The 14334-nt window shown below is 42.7% G+C and overlaps 1 protein-coding gene across 2 annotated transcripts; it reads left to right on the top strand.

Annotated features, from left to right (window-relative positions):
* Nucleotides 1–8796: 8796 nt before the first annotated feature.
* UTS2 (urotensin 2) lies at nucleotides 8797–14045 on the top strand. 2 transcript variants are annotated; one of them, XM_006117967.4, is made up of 4 exons: nucleotides 8797–8932; nucleotides 11644–11760; nucleotides 12424–12467; nucleotides 13763–14045. In XM_006117967.4, exons 1-4 carry the CDS (start codon nucleotides 8830–8832, stop codon nucleotides 13877–13879), a joined length of 381 nt encoding a protein of 126 aa, XP_006118029.3. In that variant the 5' UTR covers nucleotides 8797–8829; the 3' UTR covers nucleotides 13880–14045. The 2 variants fall into 2 exon arrangements, 1 of the variants encoding a protein (XP_006118029.3); XR_012897260.1 differs by lacking the exon at nucleotides 11644–11760 and having other exon boundaries at nucleotides 8798–8932; nucleotides 13763–13841.
* The last annotated feature ends 289 nt before the right edge of the window (nucleotides 14046–14334 follow it).

Raw genomic sequence — 14334 nt, 5'->3', positions numbered from 1 at the left:
AAGCCAATCTGGTCGCCTACCGTATTTGCTTTTCTTGCTGTGCATCGGTATGGTTTCTTCCTGTGCCTTTAATAAGGCTTCTTTAAAATACTGCCAGCTCTCCTGGACTCCTTTCCCCTTCATGTTAGCATCCCAGGGAATCCTGCCCATCAGTTCTCTGAGGGAGTCAAAGTTTAATTTTCTGAAGTCCAGGGTGTGTATTTTGCTACTCTCCTTTCTTCCTTTTGTCAGGATCCTGAAATCTCCCATCTCATGATCACTGCTTCCCAGGTTGTCACCCATCTCTACTTCCCCTACTAGTTCCTCCCTGTTTGTGAGCAGCAGGTCAAGCTGCGCATGGCCCCTGGTTGGTTCTTTCAGTACTTGTACCAGGAAATTATCCCCAACACTTTCCAAAACTTCCTGGATTGTCTGTGTACTGCTATATTGGTCTCCCAACAGATGTCATGGCAATTAAAGTCTCCCATGAGAACCAGGGCCTGTGATCTGGAAGCTTCTTAATTGTCTGAAGAAAGACTCATCTACCTCATCCACCTGATCTGGTGGTCTATAACAGACAGCAACCACAACATCACCCCAGTTGTTCCTGCCTCTAAACTTTATCCATAGACTCTCAACTGGCTTTTCTCCCTCTATAGACTGGAGGTCTGAGCAATCATACTGCTCTCTTACATACAGTGCAACTCCTCCTCCTCTTCTCCCCTGCCTGTTCTTTCTGAACAGTTTACACCCTTCCATGACAGTGCTCCAGTCATGTGAGTCATCCCACCAAGTCTCTGGTATTCTAATCAAATCACAGTTCTTTGACTGTGCTAGGGCTTCTAATTCTTCCTGTTTGTTTCCCAGATTTCTTGCATTCATGTACAAACAGCTTAGATAGCTAGTTGGTTGCCCTACCTTCTCCATTCGAATCAGGGGTTCTCCTTTTTAGCTCCTTCCTCCTTGTGTTTCTTCTCAGTATCCCACTTCCTCACTTACCTCAGGGCTTATGTCACCATTCCCCAATGAACCTAGTTGAAAGCCCTTCTCACTAGGTTTGCAAGCCTGTCCATGAAGATGGTGTTTCCTCTCTTGGTTAGGTGGATTACATCTCTTCCTAGCAATCCTTGTGCCTGGAACAATGTCCCTGTTCAAAGAAACCAAAGCCTTCTCTCCGACACTATTTGAGCAACCGCATGTTTACTTCCATGATTCAACAATCCCTACCTGAACCTTTTCCTTCTACACGGAAGATGGACAAGAAAGAATGGTTACTTACCTCATAACTGATTCTTTGAGATGTGTTGCTCATGTCCATTCCAATATAGGTGTGTACGTGCAGCATGCACACGCTGTCAGAAGATTTTCCCTCACCAGTACCCTTAGGCCCAACAGGGAGCCCCCTGGAGTGGCACCAGTATATCAGCCCATATATACTCTTACTGGCCCCCTCATCCACTCTGTTCCTTCTTACTGGTATACCCTGGATAAAGGGCGGTGGGCAGGGATTTGGAATGGACATGAGCAACACATCTCAAAGAATCACAGTTACGAGATAAGTAGCCGTTCTTTCTTCTTCGAATGATTGCTCATGTGCATTCCAATATAGGTGACTCCAAAGCAGAACCTAAGGAGGCAGGCCAGATGTCGAAGCCACAGAGAAGTGGAGGACCACCCTACCCAGGGTGGCATCCTCCCTGGCCTGATGTGACAGCACATAGTGGTTGGCAAATGTATGGACTGAGGACCATGTAGTGACTCTGCAGATGTCCAGGATGGGAACCTGTGCTACGAAAGTGGTGGAAGCTGCCACAGCCCTCATGGAGTGCGCTCTAAGGGGTGGAGCCAGGACACCCACTATGGTATAGCACTCCCCGATACAGGTGGTTATCCAAGAGGCGATCCACTGAGTGGATACAGGTTGGCCTCTTATGCGTTCCGTGATGGCCACAAAAAGTTGTGGCAATTTTTTGAATGGTTTGGTCCTGTCTAAATAAAAGGCTAGTGCCCTATGGATATTTAGAGTGCGTAGAGCCTGTTCTTTCCCAGATGCATGAGATTATGGGAAAAAAACTGGCAGGAAAATGCCCACATGGCTCCCCCCACACCAATTTCTGGGGCCAACACCCCCACCTAGGGGTGCAGCAGCGATCTGGCTGCTTCCCTCCAATTCAGCAACATGACAGAGGTTGGATTCAATGTCCAACACTGTAGCTTTTAATTTCAGAAAGGGGAACTACACAAAAATGAGGAAGACAGTTCAACAGAAATTAAAAGGTACAGTGACAAAAGTAAAATCCCTGAAAGCTGCACAAAAACTTTTCAAAGACACCATAATAGAGGCCCAACTTAAATGTACACCCCAAATTAAAAAAAACACAGTAAGAGAACCAAAAAAGTGTCACTGTGGCTTGGCTTAACCAAGTAAAAGAAGCAGACACAGATAAAAAGACATCTTTTAAAAAGTGGAAGTCAAATCCTAGTGAGGAAAATAGAAAGGAGCATAAACTTTGTCAAATTAAATGTAAAAATATAGTAAGATGATTATAAGTGATCTGAGATGATTTAGGCCCAAAGATGGCAAAGGTAGGATAAACGGCTCAGGCTCAGACCTATTCTAAGGACTATGAGACATCAATGTATTCGTAAAGATGGCAAAGCTCCCCATGGTCACCTTACCATAAGGATAAATGGTTCACAGAGGGTGGAAGATGATCTGGGAGATGACCTGATGCTCTGTACTTGGGTGCACCTTCAAAACCCCAATTTAGGTCACTGTGGCTGCTTGGATGTGCCGCTGACCTGATTACAAAAGGATCTGGAATGCCTCTGTCTGTCTGTTGCTATTATTCCTACCCCACCTCCTGCTGAAGTCTTGCCTAGAGCTCCCTGAAGAGGAACGTAGGGGGAGGTTGGGATTTGACTGGCTTTCTGTATGGCAAGGGTGTGGATACCCAGGGACTTAAGAGTAGCCGTGGACTCCTTTAGACTGTGAAGCCTTGAATCAGTTTGTTCTGTGAAAAGGCAACAGTCAAAGGGGAAGTCTTAGATGGTATTTTGGACCTTGTCTGGAAGTCCCAGTATGTGGAGCCAGGAACTCCTGTGCATGGTAATGGTTGTAGCCATGGTGCATGTTGCAGAGACTGCAGAATCTAGGGCAGCTTGGAGGCAGGTGTGGGAAACCATCTTGCCCTCTTCTAGGCTAGCGGAAAATTCCAAGTGAATGTCTACCAGCAGCAGCTACTGGAATTTGGCACCGGAGGCCCAGGAGTTATGGGAGTACCTGCTCAGAACCGTGTATTGATTAACAATGTGAAACTGGAGTCCCCAGGTCACATAAACCTCGAGGCCAAAGAGGTCCAGTTTCTTGGCCTCCTTAGCTTTTGGAGTTCGGCCCCGCTGCCCTTGGAGCTCATTATGAGTGGCAGCATCCATCGCCAGTATTCCTGTCCAGGGGTGTGTAAGAAGGTGTGTGTCCCCCTTTTGCAGGACAAAGTATCAGCACTCTTCCCCTTTTGCTGTCGGTGGTATAGAAACTGGAGTCTGTCAAAGCACCGTAGTGATTTTGGTGATTACCAGCATGTCGACCATAGGGTCCGACTCCTCTGTAACCTCCTCAGCCTGTAGACTGAGGTTCTGCATCACTCAGTGAGGAGGCCTTAGCGTCCATGAGAAGGAGGGAGGCAGTTGCCTCTGCCACTGTCTCATTGGGAAAGGAAGATGAGGATGACCACGGGCAGACCGGGTCCTCCTGTCCCTCCCATTCATTGGGGCCAGGAAGATGGTCTATTGAGTTGGCACTGCCTGTGTTTCACTGTGCCCTGAGCTGGGCTGTACCTTCCCACCCTGGTCAGGATCTCTGGAGACTGAACTGGCTGATGGAGTTCCATGGGGTACAGATGCCCGAGTTCATCGTGGAGCTTAGACCCTGTGCCTGGTGGTAGGCCCATGGGGTCCAGGATGGCCAATGCATGGTCCCCTGCCACTGTGGATGCCACAACATCTAGGGCATGCACTGCTCCAGGATCGGTGCCTAGATCTGGAGCAATGTCTGCTCTACCTGGAGGTGTAGGATTTCCCCTCCGCATCCACTGAGTATTCCAACATGAACCCGGGTGGAGCAGAAGCTGACGGTGCCAGGGATCAGTCCTATGGTGAGAAGCAGTGACAGCATCTTCAGGTTCCTTCTAATGCCTAATGGGAGGTGGCGCTGCTATCAGTCCTGCCAAGGTTGGGTTTTGTTAGTGCTGTTGTAGACACCAGTAATTGCACAGTGGCAGGTGGTGCCAGCATCAGTCCCACTACAGCTGGTGCTGCACTCAGTGCTGATGCATGAACCACTGCCTCACAGGGCTGCAGTGCTGGAGCACAAGGCATCAGCCCCAAGGACTACGTCAACTCAGTCAAGACCCTGGCTGCTTCAAAATATGATCTGCCTGGAAGGCAGGTCCAGGACTTCTACACCCACTTTTTCTTGCACCGGGGAGTCACTCGCTCCAGACTCAATGGCCCTCTGAGAATGGCCAGAGTCGACGGTTGCATGGTGAGTGAGACAGGCTTAGGGTGTCACAACAGAGGATGCACCCCAATGGCATGTTGTGCTGGCGAGCAGCCTCTATCCACCTTTTTCTTCTTATGTGACAACAGCAATTGTGAGCTGTGGTCATGCTGGTACTGGGGCTTGTGTCAGGGATCAGTGTTGGTGCTTGCTGGTAGTGTCTTTTGCAGTACTGAGGGATCCTCTCCTGATACCCTCAGCTTTTCCTGTTGTCCAGCCTAAACCTCCCTTGCTGCAATTAAAGATCATTATTTCTTGTCCTATAAGTGTTTAAGGAAATTGATCACTCTCTTCATTATAACAGCCATTTACATACTTGAAGACTGTTATGTCTCCCCTCAATCTTCTCTTTCTCCTGACTGGACAAACCAACTTTTGTCAGTCTTTCCTCATAGGCCGTGCTAGATCTTTAATAATTTGTGGTGTTCTCCTCTGGGCTGTCTCCAATTTGTTCACATCTTTCCCGAAGTGTGATAACCAGAACTGGACACACACAACTTAGGCCTTCCAAGTGCAGAGTAAAGTGGAAGAATTACTTCTCATGTGTTGCTTATCACGCTCCTGCTAATTCATCCAAGAATAATGTTTGCCTTTTTGCAACAAGAGTGCATTGTTACCTCAGTTTGTTTGTGATCCATTGTAACTTCTAGATCCTTTTTTGCAGTACTCCTTCCTAGGCAGTCATTTCCCAGTTTGTATTTGTGCAATATATTATTTCTTCCTAAGTGTAGTACTTTGGATTTGTGGGTGAACAGGTGGCTGGAAAAATCACAGAGTAATTATCAATGGCTCACAATTGAGCTGGAAGTTCATGTCAAGTGGGATCTTGGAGGAATCCGTCCTGGGTCAATTTCTATTCAATATCTTCATAAGTGATTTGGATATTGCCACAGAGAATATGCTTTACTCTGCTCCTATATATAGCCAGAAAATAAGCCAAATAAGCCACTTATGCTTAAAGAAAAGGTTCTCCCTACAGGCATGTTACTGCAAAATTACAAGGCTTTACTCCTTTTTCCCTTAACTCGCCTGTCATGGGCAATTGTCAGGCTCCTGGGTTAGATTAATACTTTACACTTACATATAACATCATTCATTTAAGGATCTGACAATGTTATAAAATAAGGACAAAAGAATTTGTACTATCAAACAGAACTTTGGCCTTTGTTATCTAGTTCAGAAGGTTCAAGTATTTTCTGTAAACCACTTTCTGCACTTTCCTCTATCATTAATAATTTATAGTTCACAACCCATCCTGATCATCAATATACAATAACTTGTTTGTAATGGTTTATCCTGGTTAGTAAAGATTATTATTAAATATTGAAAATACAGTAAAGTGGTAACTCTGTCCTTGTTAACCCCAAAGAAGTTTAATAAACAAACTAGATTGAAATTGCTTTATTATCTCATATGCAATTACAGCAGCTGGAAGCAAGATCTACCACACAATAAGAACTCAGAATATCCTTGTTTAAAAAAAACCAAACAACATTTCCAGAACCATTATTCAAAACACCCAGAAATAATCCCCCAAACTTTCAAACTGACATTACACACTTTTGCCCTCCATTTGCTTGAATTTGTCGACCCTCATGAGAGGAGCTGTTTCCTTGCTTTGCATGATGACATGCACCCTGTTCTTCAATGCCTTTGGCACCCCAGCAAAGGAAAGTTTATAGGTGATAAATGCAAGATCTGAGTCAAAAGCAATAAGTTGTAGGCAAGATGCCCAACTCCTACATGACGCACTTCATGATTGCTGTAAGACGCTGCACTCTTCCTAGTGGAAAGACAGAGGACAAAAATCGCTTATGTAGAGTGCTTCCTTCATTAGCTTTCCTTGGAGGATGTTCTGAATGAATGTTGATGATGCCATTGTCATTGATAGCTCACTGAAGGAGAAGTGTTCATACTGAGCAATCAACACCATCTTAAACAATGAGGTCATGAGGCAAAAATCAAACCTGATTGCTGTTTGCAATCATGGAATGAGAAGGTGAATGAGTCACAGATAGAGAGGGAAGAGTTCCTTCAGTCACTTGCCCTCCCTGTGGGGAAAGAAGAGGGGGTGATGGGTACATGAATTTGTTAATTTAGTTTTGTAGAACTCCTTTCTAGCTCACTTAATCACCCATGCAAAGAGAAGTCTAGGAAGTAGGAAATCAGTCACACAGTTCAGACACCTACACCAGATGTTTTACATATTGATTCATGACACCTATCTGCATCTACTCTCACACTACTATTCAATGTATGGCATGCACTACGTGGAATGTCCCCATCTTTCTTGCACCAATATTAGTGCGCAGGATGGAAACTCTCTCTTCAATTCATCTCCACCATTAGTTGCTGCTTCCATCTGTGCTATGGTGTTGAGATCAACTCATCTGCCCTCCCTGCGTAGTTGGTTTCCATTTGACAGCTTCATGTGGGAGTCTGTGTGTTGTCATCTGGTGTATATGTTGCAAATCGGTCTACTGCTTTCTTTTAACTTTAGGGGAGACGAGCCACTGGCTGGCGGTTTATCGGATCTTTTTGTTGATGATGAAGTTTGTCCATCCACCATCCAGAATTTTTCTTAGGCACTTATTTTCAAAGGTGTCTAAGTTTTCTAACACTGATCTCCAGCTCTTGCTGCCACGTTAATACCAAATGAGATAAAGACAGAATTGAACATTTACAGGGTTTTTTTTTTTTTTTTTTTTTTTATAATTTATGGAAATCAAAGAGATACAATGTTTATTTTAGAAAATGGTATGGATGCCTTTCCAATTCTTGATGTCACTTCTTTCTTGAAGTCACCAATGGCTAGTATGGTGCGGCATAGGTAAATTAATAGCTATGTTTCCTGAATGAGTATGCTTTCTAATATTTCTGTTTTTCAAGAATCAATCAAGGACATATTGAGTAAGATGACCTGTATCTTATGCTGCTGCAGGTGTGATTTAATGGTTTTTATTTTGTCATTTGATGAATGCCAGTTACAGATAATGTTCAGATCACTCCAGCAACTAAAGAATTTATAATATGAAAGATCAAACTCATTTCTAAAGATAAAAGGAAAATGAATAGCCCTAATATCAATTGATTAGATCTCACTTTATTTTCCCATAGTGTTAGAAAGCAGGAAAACAATATTCAGGGACAGTTGTGCCTGAACTGGAATCTCCGTTTTTTGTAGAACTGAATGCAAGCCCATGTTCTCAGCATCACTTAAAACAAAAATCCAGAGCATAAATGTATGTCAGCTTATGACACTAATATCTGTGTACAGGTATGTGTGTGTAATGCGTGGCCTCTGCCCAAAGAGTTAATAATTTAGAAGCAAAAGACATGTGTGATAGGAGAGATGACATAAGGAACAATTTATGGATGGATGGAGGAACACACAGAATAAAGTCACGAGGCTGCTTGTTCTGCATGGTAGCCACAATGATAGCTTTAAAAAGAAAATAGTTAGCCAGCTAATAAGAGATCCAGTACATTTCTTTAGAGGGAAACAGCTGGTAGGTAAGCTAAAATGGGGGCCAGTGTTGCTCATAGGCTAGTAAAAGACCTACATTTAACACTTTCCAAATTAGTTTATGTATTTTGAGCGAGTCTCCACCTAACCATAAAGGAAGAACAAAAATCACAATTCTTCTGCCAAGGCAATTCTCTGGAGCAATATCGAAAAAGGCCTTTGCAAATGGAAAAAAAAACCAGACGTGAAATAGTAAGGGAAAAACACCAACATGTTTAACTCAGCTCAGCTTTTCTTTGCAAATTAACAACTGGATGGAAGTTTTAGCCTTCACTCTTTTCACTGTCCTGGCACAAGAACCCCCAAGACAACATGACAACTCATCCATCCAACTCACAAAAGGAAAAAAACCATAACATTTAATATCAGATGTTCTGCGTCAAGCCTGCTAAGGCTCATAAATCAGCCATCTCACTGCCCTGGTCATTTCAACCAATGTCTGACCCTTTCGTTAACTCATGATTTATAACTGGAAGTTATTTTTTATGCCAGATGTATAAACTTTACTGTGCCTGGTTTGATGTAATAGTCACGTTGTACACTACACAATGACAATAAATTTATTGTCTATGAACTGTTACCTTGAAAAAATTACATCAATGCAAAGTGGTTTCCATTTAGAATCAATGGGCAATAAATTCATTGGATTTTTTTGGATGATGATTTTTATGAGGTCATGAGTGGCTATATAATGGGTGAATTGGGGAGGAGAAGCACCAGTCAGATAGCAGTTTTGAACGACAGGGTCAACAAAGACGCAGCAACAATGCATAGGCTGGTATTCTGCTGTCTCGTTATTATCAGCCTCTCATGTCCTCTCTTGTCTCTCCCTGTTATCGACTCCAGTGAGATGTCCTATCAGCGCTCAGGTAAGACTTTTTTGCTTTTAGTGGTCAGAAGCTTAGCAGGACACTGGGCGGTAATGCCAGATGAGTAGCAGGCAAATTTTTTCAGAAAGGATCTTTTCCTATCTGTTTTCTCCAACTTTAGCAAAAAGCAAGTGTTTCTTCACAATGTTAGAGGCACAACTAGAATCAGCAGCTGAACGAGTGCCCTAAATATCCCTTGTTATTGCCTTCAGATCCTGAATGCAAGCTCTCTGAACACTGCAACATCAAACATGAGCTGACTGCCATTGGATTCTACTTAGAGTAGCCTGGGGTGCATGATCAGTTCCCCTAACTGTCCTTTAAGACTTGTGATTCATTATTTTTTAAATTTAAATATATCTAGAAAGAGTGGGAGAGATACTGCAGAAATTAATGCAGTGACCACTCCCATTTTGGAGCGAAGGACAGACCAATTTTGGCATAAGTCAGCAGTGAAAATTAGTTTAGTAATGTGACATTTAATATCCTAGTAGATATCTGCTCACATTATGGGGACTTTGTTCAGTTTTGAAAGAGGAGAAGTTTCTGCTTAGGAAATCCAAGGTTTAGAAAAGTAGAGGTACAGGAGGTCGAGACTGAGGGGCATAAATAAAACAATATAGGGATCCAAAAGGGGAATAGAGAGGGTACCATAGAGTCAGGATGGAAATGTATGAGCAGAACTCTGAGCTAGGGCTCAGGACTGGAGGATCAGGGAATGCTGCAGGTTAGAAAGCTGTGCACAAAGAAGGGACTGTGCTTACCTGCCCTATACCTAGAGTAATGTCATATTCTTTTATTGGAGGCACTGCTGCTATATTCGTGTACAATGACTGACAGACACTAAAGTGGTTTTTTAAATATCAATAACTCCGAAATTTAAACAAATATCTTTACAACCAAATGTTCTCCTGTGTAACTTGCAATTTACAGCCAGCTGTCATTCAATCCAGACATTGTCCATCACATCATATGGTGAATGAGCTGGCAGTAAGCATTAATATCAACTGCATTTGTTTGGAAGCATGCATTAAACTTATTAAATCTCTACTAATAAAAAAGAGCCTTCTATAGAACAAAGGATGGAACAAAATCAGGAGACTATATTCAACTATATATTTTTATCTGAAACCAAAGCATTGCTAGGGAGAAGCTAAGTATATTAGAGTAATTGTGTGAAACGTCTCAGAATATTGCACATGGAGGTGGCAGCTGGTTTAATGCAAAGATTCATTTCTGAAACTTTTCAGTGCCCTGTGCAACTATCCCATGGAGATTTACTAGGCAAACTACAATATTCACTTATGGCCAAGGATTTTTTTAAAATCTTCATAACCATTTTTTCAAATAGAAGAAACATTTTCATTCCTTGCAGATTTTTAGTGCATTGTCTATATTAATACAACTGTGCAATTTGCCTATACTTCCTGAGTAGTTGGAATTCTGAACTGCTCACCCAATGATGTATCTGCAAGATTTTCTTCCTCTGTCCAGCCAGATTCTCTCTGTCCCACTTTCCACTGTTTTGTATGACTGCCATTGCTAGCTAAGATGTGATCTGCTTATCTGAAGACAATATTAGTGTATATATGTGCCACTTGCACGTAGGGTTCTGGTGGCAATCTGTGGACTGTTCTAAGAACAATTTATATAATTCTCTGTGCAAATACAAATACATTATCTTCTTTCTGAAAAAAATGAAGTACGTAACAGTACAGGCCTGACTTGCAGTGAATGGTAAAGATGGCAGAAATATATGGGAAATACAGCTACCATAATGTGTTTCTCAATGTCCTACAAGATTTTTATTGCATTTAACTCTTGTAAAATTGAATAGGGTGACAAGCCTGGAGCTTGAATTCTATATTTATCTACAAAAAAAGACACAGCATGGGTAGTATTAGGGCTCTCAGATACTATAAGGATGATGGAACCATATCGATAGATTGAGAAACACGTGCAAGAAACCCAGTGGGACCCTGAGATTATCTTCTTTTAGAAAGATAAGAGGGTATCTTGTGAGCTCTTGTGGAGCTCTCAGTCCTTGATCATTCTGAAGAAACTGTTACCTTGTTTTTATCATATCCTGTCTGTTTAGAATGAAGTCAGTTCACTTCATGTAGACCACCGTACAGTCATCTGACAGTAATATTTAGTTGATACTGAATTGGGGTGGATTCAGTCCTGCAACCTAGAGAGCTTCTACATTCTATAATCAGCCCTTTGAGATAACAACAGGCAGTCCTGTGGTATTTTAGGGACTAAAACATATTTATATCATCACAAGAGGATAAGAGGGTCTAGGAAGAGTGGGTAAAACCCACTTCAGCAGATGAGTGTTTCTTTTAGCATTACAGATGCTCTGAAAAGCAGCAGCTTCTGTGCTTGGGGCTGTAGGTACCCAGGGCCCCAAACCAATGGGTGGCTTATTACGCCTAACTGGGTGAATCTGTTAGAGCAGTGAGAACAGAAAGACTGCACAGATGTCATATCAGTAGGGTAACTCATGTGCCCAACAAGGCAAACACCACTGCATTTGCAGTCATTCGATAAAGGCCAGTGATCTATTCCGTCCAATGTCTCCAAACCACAGGCCTGTTTCGGAGCCACTGGACTGAACGGATGTGGCCCAAAAGGGAACAGGGTCCTGAGGTGGGTGTCACCCCATACGGACTCTGATGTCTCCTTTAAAAGTCTTTTTCTGCCAACAGCTGATGAAGATGCAGGATTAAATGTGGAGCAACTGGATAGCTTGGGAGGAGCTTCTCTGTTTCAGACTTTGCCAAAGCTCCTGGGGGCACAAACTGAGCACAGTCCCAGCAAAGCAGGTAACGGTCCCGCTCCCCTCAGTTCATACACAGAGGTGTTCCAAGGTACAACATGCCAAGGAGCCCTTCTAAAAATTCAGCTTCTTTGAATAGCATGAAATAAGGAACATCCTGCAATATGAATCTGCTGTAGAGCGCATATGGGCGAAGCAGCCAAAGTTCACGGTCTGCAGAGAAGCCAAACCCTACCCGCAGGAACATCTTAAGTCAGGGAGGAGAATCAAAGCACCATGAGAAACAATTCCATTCAGAATTAATTAGCAGTGAAAGGACGTTGCAGCCCTCTAAGTCAGCGTGAATCTTACTGAGTGGCTGCCGACAACTAGGAGGAAAGGAGCTCCTCTTAGGTCTGGGAGTGGTTAGCCGAGCCTTACAAATGTCAGAATCAGTTGAAATGCACCAGTGTTTTCAGAAAATCTATAAATATCATGATACCTCTCTCCTGCAAGAGTCATTGTAAGATGAAGTAAATGCTGCAATACCACTATCACAGACACATTAGGAGTAATGCAATATGACAAGCACTGCCCTACATCAACTGGTATTTGGTCTTCTGAACTTCTCTTCTTTACCTCTTTGATGGGTTATATTATGGCAATCAGAAGTGAGAAGGGAAGTGTCTTCATTTCTAAATTAAGAAGCATTTCATTCTTGTTTTTCTAGGTCTCAGCCCCAGCAGCTACAATCCAAGGGAAAATGTGAAAGAGGTAAGTACAAGAAAGAGATCTTGGAGTCATTGTGGATAGCTCTTTGAAAATATCCACTCAATATGCAGCAGCAGTCAAAAAAGCAAACAGAATGTTCTGAATAATTAAAAAAGGGATAGAGTCTAAACAAACACATTAAAAAGACTGGGACTTTTCATCTTAGAAAAAAGGAGACTGAGGGGGGATATGATAGAGGTGTATAAAATCATGACTGATGTGGAAAAAGTGAATAAAGAAAAATTATTTACTTGTTCCCATAATATAAGAACTAGGGGTCACCAAATGAAATTAATGGGCAGCAGATTTAAAACAAACTAAAGGAAGTTTTTCTTCACACAGTGCAGAGACAAACCTGTGGGACTACTTGCCAGAGGATGTTGTGAAGATCAGGACTTTAAGAGAGTTCAAAAAAGAACTAGATAAATTCATGGAGGTTAGGTACATCAATGACTATTTGCCAGGATGAGTAGAAATGGTGTCCCTAGCCTCTATTTGTCAGAGGCTGGAAATGGATGACAGGAGAAGGATCACGTGATGTTTACCTGTTCACTCTCTCTGGGGCATCTGGCATTGGCCATGGCTGGAAGACAGGACACTGGGCTAGTTGGACCTTTGGTCTGATCCAGTCTGGCCGTTCTTATGTTTCTTAAGTGAATGACTAGTGATTATCAAAATAAGAAACCTGAAATCCACATTTTAGATTAAGAAATGGATAAGACGACACCCTTTACCTTAAAATAGTTTAGATCAAAGTATGGCCCCACCTTTCTAGAGCAGAAAAAGGAGGTTGGAAGATAATGACAGAATACTGCTAAGTTGAATAATTTTAAAATATTTTCAAGACTAGTTACACAGATTTAGGAGAAACAGAACATTTCATCTTAATTTTAAAATTCCAGCCCTTTCCTGAAAAACGGCCTTCTAAATAAAAGACCAGTTCCAACCTTCACGGGCAGCTAAATTGTGTGCATGGATATAATGAGATTCAATAAGGACTCCCACTATGGATGGCACTTGTGCACTGCAATGTGTGCAACATTAGTACAATGATAATGGTCTAATTGATGATACAATATCATTACTATTGGCCATAGACTGATCCTTTAGAGATGAAAGCAGGGAATTTGATTAGCCCTTTGGTTCACAAATGCACACTGAACTGGCTGTCTCTCTGGGGTAGTCGGAGCATGGAGCCTGATCAGGGATGGCAGAGGGACTGCATCTCATTGTAAGTATTTTTCCGAGGATTAATCCCATTCCCACTCATTAATCTGCATAATGTTGCTTGATTTTAGGTTTTCTATGGAAGTCACCCTCCAAATGCTTTGCTGAGCCGCCTGCTGGCCAAGGACAGGAAACAGAATAAGAAACGTGGGAACCTCTCCGAGTGCTTCTGGAAATACTGCGTGTAGCTTGAGGGGAAGGGAGAAGGAACTCTTTCCTGATCCTGGCTGCTTAATTTATAAAGATGTTAATAACTGTCCTGGAAACATGTACATACATTTGCTTGTTTTAACATGAGGAGAATACAGAAATGTAAAGCTGACTCTTAATTCTACATTCCACGCTGTTTGGAGATTAATAAACCCTCTATGTTTTGCAAATACCCTGTGAGCAATGAGTTTTTTTCCTTCAGAGATTCCATCTCTAGTGGGTACTAGGTGATGGGGCAATTAGGGGGAAACAGACAGCTGGAGAGGGACCAGTCTTGAAAATCAGGAATCATAAGTATTAGCCCAGTTTCTGAGAGTCTGTAACACCGAAATGCTGGCTGTTCCCTCTGGGCGGCCCATGCTGCATGGGGAGTGCGGGGCCCAAACAGCCGCTTGCTCCCCTGCCGCGGTCTGGCTGAGCGGCGCAGAAATCA

The sequence above is a fragment of the Pelodiscus sinensis genome, chromosome 23 (assembly GCF_049634645.1).
Source record: "Pelodiscus sinensis isolate JC-2024 chromosome 23, ASM4963464v1, whole genome shotgun sequence".
NCBI classification, from domain to species: domain Eukaryota; kingdom Metazoa; phylum Chordata; order Testudines; family Trionychidae; genus Pelodiscus; species Pelodiscus sinensis.
This window is presented reverse-complemented; position numbering and strand designations above follow the sequence as displayed.